Source organism: Argentina silus (genome assembly GCF_951799395.1).
Source record: "Argentina silus genome assembly, chromosome: 3".
In the NCBI taxonomy this organism is placed as follows: Eukaryota; Metazoa; Chordata; class Actinopteri; order Argentiniformes; family Argentinidae; genus Argentina; species Argentina silus.
The window spans coordinates 22554016-22575547 of record NC_139657.1 but is presented as its reverse complement, the minus strand read 5'-3'; the positions used below and the strand labels follow the sequence as shown (position 1 = coordinate 22575547).

Genomic DNA, 21532 nt, shown 5'->3' with positions numbered 1-21532 from the left:
AGATTGAAATAAATGTCAGCCGCAGTTACAGGGAACAGGGAGGAAGGAGAATAACTTGTAAACGTGGACAGTATTACTAAAACAAAGTGGACTGAATAATTCACTGAGTTCAATGTGGTTGCTCATCCAGACATGCTGTTAGAGGCAAGAGAGAGGGGACCTGAGGTTACCAGCATTTCTGTCATGAAGCATTTGCTGTGACACTTGTTCAGACACAAGTATCTTCATGTGCACTTACACTACACGGAGTAAGAATGGAGGAAATTACCTCACTTTGTGATCTACTTTGTGATCTAATGGCTAGTACTTGTTGAGGACCATGCAGGTTGTACGTGATATGAACACAGTTGCAAACACACTTTACTGTAGATAGTAAGGTATTAAAGGCCTCCTTTAGGCTTATAGTCTCTAATCTTCCACAGACTCATCTACCTGATTCTTTGGTATCATGTCCTTTACATTGTCATCTCTGAATTAAATAACATTAATTCTGTTCTCCTAATCGCCTCTACAGGTTGGACGGTTCTTTGGGGAAGTGGACGGGTCTGTGATGGCATCACTGATCAAGACGGGCATGTACAAGAAGTACGAGAAGCCACACTATGTTGTACTGTGTAATGCCAATTAAGCTTTCGGAGGAAGAATGTGATTATTCGGGACAGTCTAACTTTTTGATGGTGTGTGTGTGTGTGTGTGTGTGTGTGTGTGTCCACCAGGGTATCCCTGTTTGATTATCAGGGTATGTGTAAAAGCGGCCACGGTCATGCCAGTGCGGCTCGCCCTCTTCTTAGTGTAAGTGATCTCATACCGTGTACTGGACTCTAGCCTTTCTGAGTCTGTCGAGAGTAAATAACTTGATAAACTTGATACTGGTTTCAAGTACACCTCATCTGTAACTGGTTTGATATAATTTGCTTCAGCTCATTTTAAATGTTGCACTGACAGGCAATTTAAGTGTAATTTAAGTCACCATGGGTCAATTGTAACCAACATTCTGAATGGAATGACCATCAGCTGGTCTCTTGTTAAATCAGATACACATGTGAAAGAAATTATCCTAATTACAACCAAGATTCCCCCTGTGACTAGACTTATCAATGAATAAACACATGGGGCTCTTCTTCTTATTAGATAATCCAAATTGTTACCAAACATTTGCAAGCAGCATCCCCCCTCCAGAGGATGCTCTAACAGGCCTAAACTTAAATCTGACCAGACTAAGCGTGCCATTCATCCTAGTTGGAGAACATCCTCTGTCCATTTTCAAAACAAATTAATTGAATATAAATTACAATGAAAGATAATTCTGATAATGATTTCATTTTACATTTTATTTTCTTAGTCACTGAAAATCAAAACAATATTTCTGATTTGTGCTGTTCTCCGTTGGCCCTAACTTTGCTCTAGGCCTACTTGCGGTGAATTGTCCTCATTTATGGCCTTGCAGGGCAATAGCTTAGAAAGTTATATCATGTAGCTGTCAATTTGTGAATTAAAACTGATATCTGACCACTTCGCCTCATATATTTACCTAAACACGAGGGGCTGGGGCACCGCAGAGGGAAAAACTATATTTTCTCACTGCCCTTCTGTTTGAGATTGATCAACGATATTTTAGGCTTTTATTCATTCATTAATCCTATTTTGTTCTCAGGAATTATTTCATAAGTGAGAAACGATTACAATTATTTTTACGATTATTTTATTATTGGAGATAGTATGAACTTCATTCAACTTTATGACTTCTGATTGGTTGATAATTCAGATGGCAGGGGTATAGAGCTTCAGACAGGCAGTTTCCTGCCATCTGTTATCAAAGCAAACTTACCCCCAAATATTTAGCAGACTAGTTGTTCCCCACCAAAGGTTGGGCGGCTTCTTGGTTGAAAGTGAATTAAATTTGGCACATAGCTGATGGTCATCACCCATTGTTGCCTCCTTGGATTAACTAAGCAGAATTAAACACTCAGCTAATTGTGAAGTTAGATTGTTTGGTTGCAATTGGCCCCTAATATTTCACAATACTGATGAACGTATGCTTTTTATGTTCTCATGTTCATCATCTTTTGCTCTCCTTAACCTGCCCTCTGTAGCCCTTCTATGTCCTTGCGGCAATCCTACGGTGGATCTTCTCAAACGCCTTGATGTAAGTATAAGCTTCTCTTTTTTCACTGAGTTTGTGATACATGTACTTGATGTGCCGTTTCACCATTTTTTCTCCAACATCTTGACTGACAGGTTTTTACTGGACTTCAACTTCTGTGGGCTGTGGCACTCAGATTACTTTGTAGACGGTAAGTGGACCTACATGTTGATACTTTCTGGAACAATGACCACTGAATGAAGAAGATTTAGACTAGATTTGGAGACATGCCTATGGGGGGAGTCTCTGAACATACTGCTATATGTGTGTGATGGGTAGTGCATGTTTGTGACTTCATATTCACTTCATACCATACCTTAACATTATATCTCTGTCTTACTGACATCTCATTTAAATGATTCTGTCACTCATGGCCATCATGTTATGCTTATCTTCTCTGTGTACCATCATGAATCGTTCTCTCCTCTCCATCCCTCCATCCTCCACTTCACTCCACACAGCCAAGGCTGGCTATCATACATGTGAGTTTCACTGCCCTGTCATCTTTGTCTGTAGATGTAAGTAGGTAGAGGTACAATATGCTTTAGGTGTACAGTATTTTGTGTGTATGTGTGTGTATGTGTGACAGTGTGTTTGAAACAATTATCAATTATGACTTCATCCTCAGCCCATAAAACCAAAAAGGTGGAAGCCTTTCAGCCATGTGACACAGAATACCCCGGTTTTATGTATGACTACTCCATCAGAGAGACCAACAGTCTGATCAAATGTGGCCGTTGTCAGAAGTAAGAGCCACCTCATGCACACACAGTCCACATTGGTGGCGCCATCTTGTCGCCATGAGGCCTTATTACAGTATTTGAAAACAACCCACTTCCAGACATCAGAAGTTTTCAAGATGTTCCAATGTAATAACTGAGTGTCTTGTGTTCCAGAATGTTTGTAGTGCAACAGGTCCCTGACAGCAACCTGGTGATGATGGTGGTCCAGGCTGACTGTGACTGCAGTCGCCAGTACTCCTCTATCTCCCTGGAGCCAAAGGAAGTAAAATATATCCTTTCATTTCCCTGAGGGATTCTGTTAAAATCTCAATTGTGCAGGTATTGTCACACTGTAGAGTGTGGATAAGTGTTCTATTCTCACGGGATATGCCAGGCAAAAACAAGTACCTTTTACAGATGGATGAAATGTTCTGTGATTGAAAACCAACAGTCATTAGTTGCTTCATTAATAAGCAGTGCGATTCCTTAACCGCTGTGAACATAACGCCTCAGTGAAGTGTAACAGGATGAAATCTCAGAAAGTCCGCCGACGTCCAGAGTCCTGTCACGCCTACCATCCTCATGTAAGCTCTCCTACTCTCCTTTCACAGGCTGTCATTCAATGAGATATTGTCGTTGATTAGTTGACCATACAATTAGCAGTCCTGTTGAAATTCACATGATTACACAGATTAATAGTTTTGTATTTATAATGAGCCAGACAATAGAAAGCAGTAACACTGGAGACATATAACAGTTTTCTTTTTTTTTGTCAGATCTTTGTATCAATATTAACATATGAATATTTTATTGCTGATTGCAGGAAAATGCCAAGGACTGTGGAGGAGCATCAGAGATCTCCGTCTCAGTGGCCCTCTTCCTGACCTCTCTGACTGTTTCATTGGTCCTCCGCAGATGGACTTAAACTAGCCTCTCGTTGTGGCAGGTGGCTGTCAGATAGACTTCAGAGTGCAGACTAAGCACTCGTTGCATTTTGTTTTTGTATTTTTTTCTATATCACCATAACTGTCTGCAAAGAGGACTTAACAGCACAGTAGCTGAAATGGACTCTGAGACAACAAAAAGGGCTATATTGTAGTACGACTCTTTTTCCCACACTGAGTTGAAAGAGACTCAACAGTCGAAAAATGCTACAAATCATTATATGGGACTCCTTTGTATGAGCCATGGGATCTATGAATTTGTGGACATGTGAGGCTGTGGACATGTGACCTCATCATTTCAAAGGGGATGCTTATGTGGTGAGAGAACTGATGCACACCGCCCTCTCCTGGACACCATGGCACAGTCCAGTTGGATGGACAGTCTCTGGTGGATGGACTCTAGAAAATTGTTGCCATATATGCACAGGAACATAGGAATGTTGCTTCTTTTTCATTTTTGTACTCAGTCATATTTAGATGTAGTGAAAATGTTAAGATTTTATATATCGAAATTAACTACCAATACTGTTTGCTACAAAGGGGAACTATTTTCCATATATTATGAGGTGTTACAGGAGGAACAGTTGTAGGGTAATGTGTTGATCAAAATTGACAGATTACTCACAAGTGTTTTGACTGGAATTTGCTTTGTTCCTTTACCCTGAGAATTACAAAACATTGAGCTAGTAGGGGTTAAGTACATGTCAGAGAATTGGGAGCTGCATGAATATTTGGGTATTGTGGATCAATTTAGCCTACTGCACCCTGCTCTCCGCTATAACACAATTCACTGCTTTCGAAATTAGTTGAAGAGGGACTGTCTCAGATGAGAACAATCTACTGAGGCAGGCTGTTAATTTGTTTCATTTTACATGTCCAGTTGTTTACCTGACATCATAAATAAACATAAACAAACATGTTCATTTTAAGTATCTTCTGTTTAATTCAGGAAAAAGTTGAGATTACTATAGCGGCAAATGTTGGGGAAGATGACTATTATACTAGCAGTAGCACAACAATTAACAGTGATGCATTTTTCATTATGAATCGACATTTCATATGATCCACGTATAGCTAGAATTACATATAAAGAAAATGCCACAGGCGATTTGATAAATTGAAAATGATATACAATACATTGAATGTTAAAAAAACAAACAAATGTTTGCTTTGTCGATTTAATGTTTTCCATTTAGGCTACATCGTCACTGATCAATATTTATGCATTGGAAATCGCCTTTTATGAGATTGCTTAGATAGATTATTCGGAATTCTGTGAGCATAATTCATTAATGTTAATGAACATTAGGCGTAGGCTAGGTAGAATTAATAGCCTATACATGCCTGTGTACTCATGGACCCATTAATATTGTCTTTGATATTACTACAATATTGCGCCCTAATGGCTTGATGTATCAGTGCAAAGCGTGGACCGCTGAAACTAGTCTGTTGATGGCGGGAAAGCGCCGCAACGTCATAATGCTCATATGGCCAGATAGGACTATTCCGTCATAATAATAAAAAAAATCGTCTTTATTATAAAAGGGGGTACATTAATTCATGGGCCATTCTGACCACTATTTTTTAAGAGTCTTGCTGCCTGAACATAACAAACTGTTGGATGACTGATTGCACATAACTGTAGGTAAGTATTCAAATCATGTGGGGAGGGGGGATTTGCTTTAATGTGATGTAGCCTATATTATTACCATATATGAAGTGGAAATTGTACTGATACCAAAATAAACTTTAGTAAAAAAAATAATAAAAAAAAATCACTTATAGCTGCTGTAAGCACTTTGTTGATTCCTACTCTCAATATTGTTTTTGGATCTCTCTCCTCAGCCATGAAGGACAAAGGTCTACCGGGGAAGGCTTCAACCCCTACTAGGCCCCCTGAGCAAAAGGAGAGATGCAGGCCCCCTGAGCAAAGGGAGAGATCCAGGCCCACTGAGCAAAGGGAGAGATGCAGGCCCACTGAGCAAAGGGAGAGATCCAGGCCCACTGAGCAAAGGGAGAGATCCAGGCCCACTGAGCAAAGGGAGAGATCCAGGCCCACTGAGCAAAGGGAGAGATCCAGGCCCACTGAGCAAAATGAGAGCCGCAGGCCTCCTGATCAAAATGAGAGCCGCAGGCCTCCTGATCAAAATGAGAGCCGCAGGCCTCCTGAGCGAAGGGAGAGTCGATCACGCTTCCCTGACATCAACATGTCTAAGCAGAGAACTGAGACAAAGGGTTCTTTCCAGGGTTCATCATCAGTGAACTCTACCACCAGGTTCCCTCCGTTGTCTGATGTTAAAAGGAAGGTGCCCCAGCCCCCATGCCGCATCCCCAGGCCATCGCAGGCACACCCCACTGCGGCCCGTGCCATTTCTTTATCAGGGACTTCAGACAGCCAGTCTGACCTCAGAATCAGGGCCAAGCCTAAGGGATCCAGGTCTAACACCCAGGACCAGATTCAACCATGCCCTCCAGCTGACCATCACCCTGGGAGCCAGGCCAGTCACTGTCTGGCACGACCCAAGACTGGGGTCTCAAGAAGGATCATCAAACCAGTAGGCGGGAATGGTTTGAGATTCCCAGAGATTAAACGAGAACTCAAGGCCACTGTGGGTAAGTCCATTAGCTCTTACCCAAAACTACCTGCCTGTCCAACGCCTGCACCACCTGCCCTCCCTGTGGTTGCTACACCTGATGTACTTACAGCTGCTACACCTGACTCCTCTACAGTTTCCACACCTGAGTGGCCAACGATTGCAACTCCTGATTTACCCACGGTTGTAACGCCTGTCACCTCGCCTGCTAGCCTAGTGGCTGCCCTGCACGCCATCTCTGTGCCTGCCACTCCTGCCACCCCGCCTGCCGCTCCTGCCACCCCGCCTGCCAGCCTGGTGGCTGCCCTGTATGGCATCCTTGGACCTCACCGTCCAGCCAACCTGATGCCCACCCCACCTGCCAACCCCAGACCACGGAGGCATGTGACTACAAGGATCAAACAGCAACAGATCCAGGCCAATCAGCAGGGACCATTGAAAGAAACCTCACATGTCATCATACCATCTGAGCCCCTGCTCTGCAGTATTGATGAAAAGGTATTTCTATGTGGCCCACCGACTATCTGCCACCCATCTAACCTGGGCAGAGATGAGGGCCGTCACCCTCAGCCCAGCCTCAGCACGGATCGGACTGTTCTGCTCACCAAGAGAGCAGTCGTGCAGGCGGGCGAGAGGTGCCCTTCGGACACCCTAATTCCCGAACTCACCGAGCTGCATACTGTGAGTCGTTTCCACCTGCCCAGCTCCATTGTCAAGGCGGAGCGCAAATGGGCCAATAGCACAAGGCGCAGGAAGGAGAAGCCAGCATGCTTGCTTGACTTTGAGCTGATGTTCGAGAGCGGACCGTTCTTGCCAGTGTGTTTTGCTCCAAGCCTATCTCCTATTCTGGAATTGAAGGAGGAGGAAGAGGATGAAGAAATGGTCAAGTACTGGAAATCCTTGGAGACAACCGTCAAGCTGGACTTTTCAGTGTGCAAACATGAACGAATCACTCTGGACAAGAAGCCCTACGCCCCCTACGTCTTCAAAACCCGTGGCCCAATCCACAGTCACAGAATTATGCTCCCGTCTAACACACCTGAACCTGTCCTGAGGGAGTCCCCCTCAGGCCGGCACTAGAGGCTACACACTGTAAAAAAAAAAAACAATGGGAGGGTTACACACACACACACACACACACACAATCCAGAAGCCCCCCCCCTCCACACACACACAAAATCCAGAAGCCCCCCCCCCACACACACACAATCCAGAAGCCCCCCCCCCCACACACAATCCAGAAGCCCCCCCCACACACACACAATCCAGAAGCCCACCCCCCCCCCCCCCACACACACACACACATCCAACGCTACCACCCCCTCTTCCTCTACACACACACCTAGAGACATAGACACAGACACAGACACAGACACAGACACACACACACACACACACACACACGTCAGCCCCAGCCCATGGAGATGTCACAAGGGACAGTGTATTAACATCTTTACTTTTTCAGTGCCTCAATTATTTTCAAATAAAGTTAACATTCTCATTATCTGTGGAGCCTGTAGAGAGTTTGTGTTTCTGTGGCACTGAACAATCGGTATACACATAGATACTCTACAAAAATTCAACAATGCATGTATTGATCAAACAGAAACATGTTTATACGTAGTAATATTCAACTTCTTTCATCCACATCAACTATGTCTTTTTAGTGAAATGGGAAACCATTTCTGTCCTCGAGTGAGGAGGATGCAGAATGACTATGATAACAGGCACACCTTGTGAACAAATAACATCTATTCCATAAACTACACATTCACATTTTAAGCAAACATATACTGTATACAAATAGTTTATAGAACAATTATACTGTAAATCGTGAGCAATTTAGTTTGATATAATTATCGATTGTACGTGAGGTAGTAACTCCCTAGTTTACATAGATCACTGTAAAATGTGTTTACAGTAATGTATAGGTGTAGCAGAAATGTGTTCACAAACCTGTTCAAAAAGAGCGTAGCACCCTCTTAACACCCACAACAACAATACATTCCCTTAGCATAGTCTTGTTTCCAATAAATAGGATCTTACAAGCCTCTCATTGATGAGCCTGATAAACTACATGAAGTCCTGAAATGTGCAATATTTTACGTTATCAATCTCGTATTAAAATATGCTTTACATCTGCAAATAACATTAACACTGCAGAAGATATAAAAATGTTCTTGGCTTAAGTATTTCCCATTTATATGATATCCTACTTACTGAAATGTAATGTGAGGGTATCAACACTAGATATGAGATATCTGTAGGTGCACCATTAATAAGGAGTACTTCTAAATAGATACAGAGATTATACAACAAGCCTTGAAATGAGGGGTTCTTTTGAGGGAGTATAATAAATCCATTTGAGCAGTCAATTGTACAGGGAAGACATCCCTTTTATTTAAATAAATATGCATATATCAAAAAGCAATCTTTCAGTGCAATCACACATGATTTTAAATTGTTTATGGAGGGAAAATCATAACAAATAAAACTCCTAAAAAGAACTAATCTTTCAATGAAAATGTGTCCACTGCTGGTCACACATTTTGCCTTCTATATTCCTGGACCATCGTATGTGTGGTACAAACTCAGTACCTTGAACAAATATGGCGAATATTAAGGCATTGAAAGACACCCATTCTTTTTGCAAGTTTTCTCATAACAATTACCAGAGGCAACAAAATATGTCCAGGGCACTGCACTAAGTCCACCCAACCCTCTGCCTAGGTTACATGAGCAGTGTGTTCACTGAGAAGGGGGTAGTTGGATATTGGCTGTCACTCTGTGTCTGGTCTGGCTACACAGCCTGTTTTTCCTGCACTGAGGCCACTTCCTCAGAGCCGTCCCCTCTCTCCTGGTTCCAGTCCTTCAGGCCCTCTGGCAGGCTGGTGTCCTCCTCAAAGCTGCCAGTCCCCTCCACAAACTCCTCGTAGGTAGACATCTCCTCAAAAGGCCGTGGCCCCAGCAGCTCCAGCATGTCCGCCTTGTCCAAGACCTCCTTCTCTAGGAGACGCTTACCCACCTGGGGGAAGATGGAGCAGACATTGAACAAGGTCCCCAGACAGTCTATGGTTCCTCGAGAAAACCTGCAGGATTGTGTGCATGTGCGCTGAAGAGGGTACATGACAAAATAATGCACTGACATTGGAGCACCATATAAGTGATATTAATTTAAGTAAGTGTCATTCTCCCCTCTGTCTCACCATTTCCACCATCTCTCTCTTCTCTAGGATGAGGTCCATAGTCCTCTGATAGGCCCGGTCAACCAGCTCGCGCACCTCCTCATCTATAAGCTCTGCCGTAGCCTCGCTGTAGGGCTTGTCCAGTACCATCTCCCCTTGCCGAGGCAGATCAAACGACACCTGACCCACCTTCTCACTCATCCCAAACTGTACTATCTGGAGACAGGAGGGGATAGGAGCAAATAATCAACATTACAGGTAGTGCACAACGATGACAGATAATGATGAAAGGGAAGGAGCCTGTGAAATTTGAAGATGTTTCAATTGAAGATGTTTTTAAAATGGAAATATACAATATGTTAAGCACTTCCCATTCTAAAACATGTACTCATGTGCAAGAGATATGAAGTGCAGCAGATATTATAACACTTCTGATCAAGGCATAAAGATTACTACAGTATCAACTATCAATGTCTCTCATCTCTCTCCTCCATGATGCACAAGCTGAGATGCAGAAGTACTGTACCTGTGCGTAGGCTGACTGGGTGATTTTCTTCAGGTCATCTTGCGCCCCAGTCGTGATCTTTCCAAAGAAGACCTGTTCAGCCACGCGTCCCCCCAGCATCATACACATCCTGTCAAAGAGCTGCTCACGGGTGTACAGATACTGCTCTTTGGGCAGGTACTGTGCATACCCTAATCCCTTCCCTCTGGGGATGATGGACACCTAGGGAGGACAACAACTTCATGACTACGATATGAAGTAAAGCTGCATTTTCTAGTGGGTTAGATTGGTGATGGCTGGAGACACTGTGGTTAGTTACTTTGCACTGCAGTTATTCCATCAGAACAGAACAGATGTATAAACTCCTTCAGGACATTCAGTAACTACATTAACTGTATATACAGTGCCCTTAGTAAGTAATGGGACAGTGAAGCATGTTTTCTTCTTTTCATGTTTTCTTGGACCTATACCCCAAAAGATTGGATTTATACTTACTGTGAGGTTAAAGTACAGACTCTCAACTTGTATTTGATGGTATTTGTGTACATATTGGTTTCACCATTTAGAAATGACAACACGTTTTATACATACTCCCCCTATTTCAGGGCACATTTTTAGGAGTTAAGAAAATATAATGTATCGCCCAAATACACTTTAATGACACGACGCAAACCTCTGCACAAAGAGACACTAAGCGCATTAAATATGCATAGGACATATAAATGTTTTCAAACCATCTATTATGTGATTTAAAGGAGGTCTGAGACATCATTATACAAGCTATTTCTTAAATAACCATGAGGTTAAAGGGATGGTTCAGCCTAGTTTAATGTTTAGGTGAAATATCATCTTACCTTGAGTTGTCAGCGCTGCCTGTGCTGCAGCCTATGTAATTTTAAAAATGATAACTTAGGGACATTGGAATGCTGTCTATTGAAGCTGGTGCTGCTAACTGTTGTTGTTGTTGCCAACTTACAACAAGTACATTTGTCTAAAGTAAGTGAATTATCTACAAATCAGTCATCATAAGCAAAAATCTATGCTAGGACCAAGTGCCACTGGCAGTCACAATGCTAGCAAAGGAGCAAAGTAGACCCAGAGAACTGGAGAATCTTTCACTACTGGCCTATGAGGACAACTCAGGGTAAGATGATATTTCACCTAAACATTAAATTAGGCTGAACCATCCCTTTAACCTCATGGTTATTTAAGACAGAGCTTGTATAATGATGTCTCAGACCTCCTAACATTGATTTGATTTCATGTGGAGGTTGTAGTGAAACAGAGTGGTTTATAGAGTGATGTGTCATGTCACATGAAAATGACATGAGTATATAAAAGGCATATTTAGATAATGGTTTGTCTGGTTAGCAACCCCAGACCAAACATCAATACAAAACAAAGCATCTAAAGAAGGAGTTACCTTTAGTAGTGGGTCTGCGTGTTGCAGGAACCAGCCCACTATGGCATGGCCTGCTTCATGGTACGCTACGGTCTTCTTCTCATTGGGCTGCAGGACCTGGGTCTTCTTCTCAAGACCTAAACAGAGAGACAGCATGAGGGAGAGGGAGAGGGAGAGAAAGAGAGAGGGAGAGAGAGAGACAGAGAGAGACAGAGAGAGAGACAGAGAGAGAGAGAAAGTTGTAAAAAGGCTGATACTGCTGCTGTTCCCATCCTTATGGTGGGACATTTAGAGATCAGGGACAAAAGAAGGTGTGAAAGGAAACTGCACTCACCTCCAATGACTCTGTCGATGGCCTGCTCAAAGTGTTTTCCACCCACAAACGGGTTGAGATGCCTAGCAGCAATGAGCGCAGCCTCGTTGCACACGTTAGCTATGTCGGCTCCTGGGGTAATGGGAAGAAAGAGAATATTAAAAACCCATTTACAAGATGTTAATAAACATGGGGTTGTCTTGCTTGGCTTACTTGATCTTCTCCTCTCCTTCACTTCATCACTTGCACCATTGTAAGAGGGCTGGACCGGGGAAATAAAATACCTGGTAGGCATTTACTATTGTTCTTTCACCTTCCCTATGCCTTCAGATCAGAGTACATGGAGGAACGGAGCAGAGGACAGGAAGCCACTTTAGACTACTGTGAGGCACCGAAGGTGTCTCATGTAAAGGGGCTCAACTTGCCTGTGAATCCTGGTGTGGCAGCAGCCATTTTCCTGGCCAGTCCATTTCTGTCCATATTGGGGTCCAGTTTGATTGGCCGTAAGTGCACTTTGAAGATAGACGCTCTGCCCTTAATGTCGGGTGGGCCTGAAAGGAATACAATGGACATGTATTGAATTAATAATTCAACAAATATTATCGATACAAGTATTGGAACTGTAAGAAGACATTTCATTGCTGTTACACACAAACAGCTCCAGGTTACATACCTATGTAAATCTGCCTGTCAAATCTGCCAGGCCTCATTAGTGCAGGATCCAAGATGTCAGGTCTGTTGGTACCAGCGAGGACTACTACATTAGTGCTTGTATTAAACCCTAGAAACCAACAGTTGTAAGTTATTATTTTAAAGTATATTTTACTGTATATAATACTGTACTTGATATTTTAGGGAAATGACAGACAAGATCAACAGGGGACATAGATGAACATGCAATTCTTGTGGTGATGCCCAGCCTTTTCCAAATGATGCTTTATTTCCCCATATTTCCTGTAAACTCACCATCCATCTCCACTAGCAGCTGGTTGAGGGTGTTCTCCTGCTCACTTTGGCCCCCAAAGTTACCTCCGCCCCTCTTACGACCCACCGCATCAATCTCATCAATGAAGAGGATACATGGGGCATTTTTCCGAGCCATGGCAAACATGTCCCTTACCTACAAGAAAAAAAGAGTCAATATGCCTCTAAACAGATGGACTTCTCTGGAATTTTATTTCAAGGCAAATGTATCCATGTGGATAGCTAGTTATAGGGATAGCATTTACTCTGCCTGTGTACTCACCCTGGCAGGTCCAACTCCCACAAACATCTCCAGGAACTCTGAGCCATTGACTGTGATGAAGGGGACATTGGCCTCTCCGGCAGTGGCCTTAGCCAGCAGGGTCTTGCCTGTGCCTGGAGGTCCAGACAGCACAGCACCCTGAAAACACACACATAGCCCAACACAACCTATGAATATGTAATAATATAAGTACATTATATCTACAAACAAAAGCTTTTGCCCTTGTCCCATCCCATTACCTTTGGTATCTTAGCCCCTAGGTCCAGGTACTGGTGAGGGTTCTTCAAGAAGTTGACAAACTCCAGGATCTCCAACTTGGCCTCCTCACACCCAGCCACATCCTTAAACTTGACATTGATGTTATCTTTCATCATCTTGGCTGTTGATTCACTCATGCTGAAAGGACCTCCCCTTCCACCCCCAGCGCCTCCGCCCATTGGTCCCCGACGCAGGGTAAAGAGCAGGAATCCGATCAACAGCAAGGTGGGAATCATACTCATCATAAACGAGCTGTGGGAGGAATCATTTGTTAATTATAGAGTGAAATATTAAGGCATATGCATACTGTACCAGCACAAATTGGGCACTTCTATAGTTATTTCAGCATTGTCTTTCTTCCACCAAGATATAGCCTGCTGGGATAACTTAAAAAGACCTCTTCACAAATCAATAAAATGTCAACTTGTGCACAGATGACGACTTATGAGTCTGTTTAATAACTGATCTTCAAATCGGAATATTCCAAAGTGTCATAATACATGATTGATTCAATCCATGTCACTGAGGTATGTTGTCATATCATGCCTAAAATGGCTGTGTGTGTGTGTGTGTCTGTGTGTGTGTGTGTGTGTGTGTGTGTGTGTGTGTGTGTGTGTGTGTGTGTATGCACTCACCCGTCACTCTCTGAGCTGTACACTACAGCAGCCCGATGAGAGGGCTCCAAACCCAGCTCGTAATGGGCAGCTTCCAGGTTCCTCTCGAAGGTGTCCACACTGCCGATGTTGAACCACACGTAGCTCTGGAGAAGACACACCAATGTACAACATGTCACTAGAACTATTCAACAGAGTTATAAAGGCATGGATCCCATTCCATAATGCAACACCTATATGCATTGACAAAATATTAACTCCTTCAATTAATTGAATATTACTGAGAATTGTTATTCATCCTTGCTGGGATAAATCCTTAGTTAAGCAAGTCAAGTAGAGCAATCTGTTGTCATCATAAGTTAGTATTTTAGTTCTATTTCAAGAGGTTGGGTCACTTTCACATACCCCTTCTGAGGTGTCTGCTCCTGGTATTAAAATGACTCGCACATACTGTTTGTTGACGACCTCTAAACGGTCAACCTGTGAAAAGAACAGACAAAGCTTCACAAAACCATATGGAAAGATTTATCATAATGCGTAGTTGCAATTCCTTTAGATACTTACATACTTATACTCACAAACTATGAATGGCAACAAAACAAAGTTCTCATCACTTTCACATAACAATTGTGTCAATTGTCAGTATGTTTCCACATAAATATTTCACAAAATGTTGTAGTCTCATTCTCACCAATCCTCTGCCAAGGTAGCGGTGAACAAAGTCCTTCCAGGTGATCTCTTTGCCTGTGTCTCTAAAGTAGTAAAAGAGAAAAGTAGAGGATATCCCAGCAGCTGCCACTGCCATATAGCGGAAATCTTTCTCATCCCATGGGAAATCCCCCTAGAGTAAAGGGACAAAGAGAACACCATGTAAAGATCCAGAGAGTGCCTACCAAATCCAATCGAGGAAAAGGGTGACGACCTTAACAGCCATAGACAAATAACTTGTTTGATTTGACCACCAACAACCTGGATTACATTTTCATGATGTGTCTTGAATTGAGGGAGATGCTCAACTTCATTGACACTGTGACTAAACATGACCAGTATGTAAATCTCACCAAGGGATGTCATATTAAGGTACAGCAGCAATAATAGTTGGTTAAGGCTATTCACATACATACTTTTTGCATACGGCTCCACCAATCTTTTCCTCCTCTTCTCCCTCCACCTCCACCTGTTCGCCCTCCACTGCCACGAGACTCTGATTCCTTGCCATCTGCCAATTAAAAATGAATGATTGGATTAAGTCAGTTCATACACTAGGATAGCAGAGCCAGTATATCCTACAGTATCATCTTTGGCAGGGTACCATCTCATGCTTAGCAGCAGTCCAGACACAGGACTGACCTCTTTACTACCAAGCAGATCAAATTATGACACCTGAACTGTAGCTACAGTTAAAAGTCCACAACACAGTTACGGGGGATGAAGGAAGGCATCTGGGACATTTTTAATGTAGGCTAGATACACTTTAATGTTACTAGCTCCTAAGACCCATCTGTGACTAGGCTTATATATCAATGTATAAATGTGGATGTTGTGGTTATGTATATACACAACATCCAAATGTATAAATTATACATAAAAGCCTAGTCACAGATAGAGGAGCTAGTTCCGAAGATGGCACGTTGGTTTTACCTTTTGGTGGCTCGTTTGAATAAAGTAGCCCGTGAGTTGAATAGATTCCATGAGATGACAATAATGTATTTGGTGTCAGAGCAATATTCTGTGGAGGAAAGCAGGAAACTACAGCATTAGCATTGCTGTTAAATATATATAGCTATCTATCTATATCATCATGTCATATGATTGTGTTACTTGACAATGTTCACTGAACACCAGCATGTTGGGTAAGCTAGCATGTTGGCTGGTCACATAACAAAACAAGCTTACTCTGACAGCAGCGGAGCCACGATAGCCAAGGATAGAGAGGTTCCTTGCTGCCACTGAAGTACGTCCCCAAGCTCTCATTGCGATCCGCAGAGGTAAAGCAGCTGCCGAGAGAAGCCCCATCATTTGAGCCATCCTCTCGCTGCCGCTTCTCCTCCTATCTACGTCAAATACGCGCTAATTTTGTAGAAATCTTCGCTTCTTACTGTTCATCAGTTACAGTTATGGATAATAACAGTGCAAGAATGTCAACTGGAGTAAGGCCATAGAGGACCAGGTAAGATAACTAAAATTATGCCTGACAAAATGTGTCATGTAATTCAACATTTCTTCGTAAAACAATATAATGTGATCTAACATTGTTTGCAAAATGTCCGAATATTATTCAACCACATGAAATTAGGTCAGCATTTTCAATAATTATAAGTGTACACCTTTTAAATCTTTTTATTACATTCATGCGCGAATAAGACGGCTTTAGGTCCTTCAGCGGGAGCTCTATCTCATTCTGTGATTGGCTCACACATTTTTCACCGAGGCGCAAGTGCGTGCAATCGGCATGCGACATTTGACAGGTCATATGTTACAAAACGTATACCGTAATAGAAAATTTACTTTTTCAGTAACTTAGTTCACGTCAGTTATATCACATTGTAAGACAACCATAGGACAGAGGAGTTGCATGGCTCTAACTTCCCCTATAGGTACTGTAGGAGAATCTGCTCAGGAGAAGGGGAAGATGGAATCTCTGATTTGGGTTGGTTATGGTGAAGACAATCTGAAAAAAAATATGTATAGAAGTTTAGTTGGCAACCTCTAAAATGCTGCAAAGCTTCAAAATGGATTAGAAACTTGCAGTCAGGAGCCTGTGTGGGGTCTCCAGATTGCAAATTGGAATCCCCTGAAAAAAAAAAGAACTCTGATTTGATTAACCCCTGCTATAGATTGTCAGCATACAGATCTAAATATTTGCATTCCCCAGATATAGACCATGAAACCTAGATGTACCAGATATCTACAGTATGTGCCTGTCTTGCCAGGTAACCTATTTTTTTTTTTCTGACAAATAACACAACACATCTGGTAGTCTGTTGCAAAAACAAAACCTAATATTTATTTGGCTGACCTCACCTCAACATATGGATAGAAGGAGGTCTGACCCAAACTCTCCCAATACTGGCTAGTTTCAAAACGCATCTTGTACATCCCAGGAGTGAATGCCTCCCTGGTAATGAGTCCTGGACAGCGGCCATCTTCATCTGTGGTTCTAAAATGACAAACCGTTGAAATGATTGCATATTGTAGCCTTTAAAAATAAAATAATTAGGCTACCTGTCTGAGTATACATTTATATAATTTGAAGGTAGTGAATCTGCATTAATTTGTCAGCCCATCTCTCAATACATGATATTGTATTGTAGCCTAGAGATCATAGACGTAAGAAATAACAACAGCGAGAGAGATAAGCAGAGATAATATAATGTAGCATTTCTTTATGGTTGTAGTCTACAGTCGCCTATATTCACTGGGATTGGCCATGATATTGGCTATTAAGATACACCCCAAAATACATCCTTCTGAACATGAACAGGGGGAGAGAAACAGTGGGTTAACAAGTTATTTACTCTACCCCACAGTAATCAGATTCCAGATGATCAGGTTTGAGTCCAGGCCGTGCAGACTGAGGGCTATTCTGGCCCCTGGAATACCATCACCAGTGTTCAACACATGGGTGGTCAGGGGGCTGCCCTCAAGTTTGTACATCTCTGACTGTGGAGAAAGTGGCAGAGTAGGTAGGAATTGGCCAAAGAATTATCACTGCAAACTTTGCTGAATGATCTACTGTACACAAGATGTAACTATGACTATGTGTGCATATGCATTAAAAGCACTGTCAGTGATTGCTGCATGCATGGCTACTAACAAAATGTATGGAGCAACTGCATTTTAATGCAATGCATTTGCTTTCTATGACATCTGTTTAAAGCAGCATTACTTTTTTTAAACATGATTTGAAGCTATAAGCATTACATCATTTGTTTACAGAGTAAATGACCACACAAATACAAACAATGTACAAAGTAATACGTCCTTAATTGCTTTGGTTATGATGTAAGCTACATTTGTGCTCTACTCTCAGTATGCAGTCCAGAAGTCATTATAGCAAGGGGTATATTTCATTATTTATAAAATAAAAAATAAAATATCACTGGCAGTGGGTCCAAATTGTATGAAAAGAAATGTTTTACTTAGTTACACCAATGTGAACACACTCAATCAGTTCTTAACACAAATCCTTGCATACAAATAATGACAAACTGGTGCGGTAATACCTGGTCAAGGTGGGTTGAATTCTTACTGGCACCTTTGCGCACACGAGTAGCCGTCGGTATTTTCTCCTCAAGCTGTCTCAAGTTCCTTGTGGTGCTTGAACTGTTTCCCAAGTAAATTAACAATGAATCGATAGAGACGTCATACGGATGGATTCGATGCTATAGCTATAGTCGCTGAACTAGTCTTTTATTAAACAACTTTTAGTTTGATTGGTAGACCCACTCATCAGAACACCAGGCTGAACAAAACAGGCAAATTCGTTTTTCTTTTGGGTGAACTCAGGACTCACAACTACGTCATGTGCCAAAGGTTGAGCTATCTCGACAAGTCTGACTCTGCACAGCTGTAATCGTGGTTGACCGATTTAATACCCACAAGAAAGCCTTGAATCAGTCGAAAATAATCTACAAATGACCTACACGCATATGCTTAGCTGGCCATAGGTTAATGGGACAACAAGAGGAATCGAAAGCACACGGGAAGATATAACGCTAATTGTTAACTATGCTTACAGTAACCTGGTGATATAATCAAAGGGATATGAGTTGCCTAGGAAAAGTAGAATGAATTCTCACAAGTCAGATGAATTTCAGTGAATTTGTCACTGAAAATAAATTGTATAATTCAACCCCTATTATAGGCTTACATATTGATTTATAGAGGCTTATTGTTAACTTTTTCAGGCTTAGTAGTTATAGTTATAGTCAATAGTTGTTTATTGAGCCCATGATTTGACAGATAACATGAGAATCACTTCATTGAATGTTTCCTTTTTGTATAGTCCTTACCATCTGAAACATGTACACCCCTCAAATGTGGTCAAATAACACTCATTTTTATGAAAATAACTTTACTACTGTCACAATGTTATAGGTTACATTCAGAATACTGAGTACAATCACAAAAAGATAAATGATAAGCAGAACATGAACATGTAATAATAATGCAAAGTAAAAGCATAATGCTGTATATAATCATATTCATCTAATGAGGATATTTAACACAATAAAAATGATCAGTAGTACAGTACATACAGTGTTAAGTCAATTATCATGTTCCCTTTATCTCCTCTTCACCTTTGACATGTAATTACAGGCTTATTCAATTTCCAGACTAGTATGTATAATGAGATAATGAGAACAGTTGTTTTCATATTATAGTGAATATAGTACATCATAGCATTTTCATGACTATTTACATTAATTATAGTCCATAAGTATAGTCCATCAGCCTTCAGATGTGAAATAAATGGTCCTTAGATCAACATAATCATCAAAATCCCTAATTTAATGTCATGGTGTTTTTTTCATGGTTTGTAAGTCAGTATATACTTTCTCACTTCTCAAACATTGCACACTGATGAATAGTAAACAGCAATGCTCTAGTCCTCTATGTTCATAATTTAGTTTCTCAGTTAAATAAACACTGTAATTCACCAGAGCCATAAAACCATGCACGCAGGCCCGAGGGAGGTTCTGTATTGGTAGGGGCCGCGGTGGAGTGCAGTGTGTTTGTTCCCAATCACAGCTGGCTACAAATAACAGCAACAGGCCTGGTGATTATGAACTGAGCGATAACACAGCACTGACAGCTGTTGTCACACTGACTGTCTTTATTAATGTGGACATATATGGGATCCATGTGGATGCAAAAATGGAATCAACTATAGAGTTGAAGAGAACTCACAGCGAGTGTGGATGCCCAATAGAACTGTATATGTCTAATTCAGCTTTTTACTGTATCAATTGATTTATTACACATTTATATTCTGTGGTGACCTGCATTAAACTAAAGTATCTGTATACATTAAGTGCCCAACAACATCACAAGTCCTCATATCTAATCTGAGAAATGTGTAAACAATGCATGTTTGTTTGTGTGTTAGTGTCATGTCAGTATATACTGTCAACGTGTCTGTCTGTAGGTCAGTCTGCCTAGATGTGTGTGTATGTATTATATCTCTAAGCAGTCCCCTCCAAGACAACACATTTTTGAAAGCTGCCACGATTTTCTGAAGTCCATCCATAACTTATTGGAACCTTTTGCTTAGAATAGATGGAGATGGAGATACAGTATAGTACTGTACAGTAAGTATATTACGATTATGAAAGTGAGGTACCAGGTAACCAAGAAGATGGATCCAAGTTTGTAAAGTATACTGTGGCTGATGATGATGTGTCCATGTTGATGCACCCTCCATCTCTCTGTCTCTCAGGGTTCCTGTTGAGTCTAAAAAGAGACAACTCAAGTGAGAACAATATTGAAAATTAATCATAATCAGACTCTTTTTAGTCTCAAACTCCAGAAGTCTTGAAGTGCATCATGAGACCGTTATACTCCTGATAAGTGCACTTTGGATAAGTGCAATATCATTTCCCAGTCCTGATTCAATTACATTCTCCAGATGCTACAGATAAATGCATGCTGTCACGACTGTCCCAAGATTGCATTAATCAAGAGTTGACGGTAGTCATATATCTAATTTATTATACATTCGATACCTGATCTGGACTCCCTCACATATCCTCATCCAGGTCAGAGTGATGATTACTTATCTGAGAAAGCAAGAGTGAGAGGAAAAGTAAATAGATGCACAGATGGGGAATTCAGTCACGGTGCATTTTCATCAACAAAATTAACTTAATCAAATGGCCAGCTGTGGTAATTTCACTGTTTCTGTAATAGAGATGATCACTGATGATGTGCAGGCTTATTGCAGAATAACACCATCCCAAAACCCTGTTTGGGGGGCAACGGGTGGATGACACCGGCAAACCTAAAGGTGGAATTACACATCGGTTGGGAGAGTTTTGGGATGCTACATGGTGGTTGACGCTGACACACCTCTACTTTATTCACACCGCCCATATCCTTCCTCCTCTAACTGAGGATGCTGTCAGAAGAACAATGATGCGCCTTGAACAAACCCACCTACAGCTCAGCCCACACAGTGTGGCAGATATAATGAACACTGGTTATTGAGGCAGAGTACTTATTGTGTCAGCCAGGTAGGGAGACATCGGAGTATAATTGTAGATAATTATACTCCTTTTGAAGGGATAGCACAAGTTCACTCTGTCTCACTCTCTTTATTCATTGAAAGTAAAGGACTGTTGTGTGTGTTTCAGTGCCAGCATTTGCACAGAAATACGGTTCTCCCCAGTTGTTGAAAGGTATGGCAACCAAGGCAGATTTACCTCATGCTATTGCAATATGTGTACCAATTCCCCAACCTTTTGAAGATATTTTCTCTACAAAAGAATAAATATCTATGTCAATGCACTGTACAAACTTGTTCATGAACACAGTGCATATGTATTTTTGAGGTGCTAGTGTTAGTTGTCTCCGGTAGGGGGCACCAGAGTCAGTGTGTTGTTGT

General features: G+C 41.6%; 4 protein-coding genes across 4 annotated transcripts in view; 1 reads left to right on the top strand and 3 right to left on the bottom strand.

The window, feature by feature from the left end:
- The window catches only part of LOC310802234 (voltage-dependent calcium channel subunit alpha-2/delta-4-like), a gene marked incomplete at both ends in the record, with an annotated part of 42015 nt that extends 38225 nt beyond the window's left edge, over positions 1-3790 (top strand). Inside the window, 9 exons of the mRNA XM_083666526.1 lie at positions 515-585; positions 717-792; positions 2094-2146; positions 2239-2294; positions 2605-2625; positions 2772-2889; positions 3040-3148; positions 3360-3449; positions 3689-3790. Of these exons, the coding sequence (XP_083522652.1) occupies positions 515-585; positions 717-792; positions 2094-2146; positions 2239-2294; positions 2605-2625; positions 2772-2889; positions 3040-3148; positions 3360-3449; positions 3689-3790 (696 nt within the window). The remainder of the gene's footprint in view (positions 1-514; positions 586-716; positions 793-2093; positions 2147-2238; positions 2295-2604; positions 2626-2771; positions 2890-3039; positions 3149-3359; positions 3450-3688) is intronic.
- A 4984-nt stretch (positions 3791-8774) lies between these two features.
- afg3l1 (AFG3-like AAA ATPase 1) lies at positions 8775-16082 on the bottom strand. The gene is made up of 16 exons (XM_083666750.1): positions 15823-16082; positions 15568-15655; positions 15051-15145; positions 14618-14767; positions 14332-14406; positions 13948-14072; positions 13294-13564; positions 13055-13192; positions 12775-12928; positions 12482-12589; positions 12234-12359; positions 11830-11940; positions 11517-11632; positions 10115-10315; positions 9610-9804; positions 8775-9428 (listed from the first exon to the last, which is right to left on the bottom strand). Exons 1-16 carry the CDS (start codon positions 15952-15954, stop codon positions 9204-9206), a joined length of 2310 nt encoding a protein of 769 aa, XP_083522876.1. The 5' UTR covers positions 15955-16082; the 3' UTR covers positions 8775-9203.
- A 407-nt stretch (positions 16083-16489) lies between these two features.
- On the bottom strand, positions 16490-17583 carry LOC310802001 (5-hydroxyisourate hydrolase-like; the record flags this gene model as incomplete). The annotated part of the gene is made up of 3 exons (XM_083666226.1): positions 16490-16597; positions 16951-17086; positions 17450-17583. The coding sequence occupies 3 exons, from the start codon at positions 17581-17583 to the stop codon at positions 16508-16510; spliced, it is 360 nt and encodes a 119-aa protein (XP_083522352.1). The 3' UTR covers positions 16490-16507.
- A 3086-nt stretch (positions 17584-20669) lies between these two features.
- LOC310801982 (RNA-binding Raly-like protein) overlaps positions 20670-21532 on the bottom strand; it is a gene marked incomplete at both ends in the record, with an annotated part of 33941 nt that continues 33078 nt past the window's right edge. The window contains one exon of the mRNA XM_083666208.1: positions 20670-20708. Coding sequence (XP_083522334.1) covers positions 20670-20708 — 39 coding nt within the window. The remainder of the gene's footprint in view (positions 20709-21532) is intronic.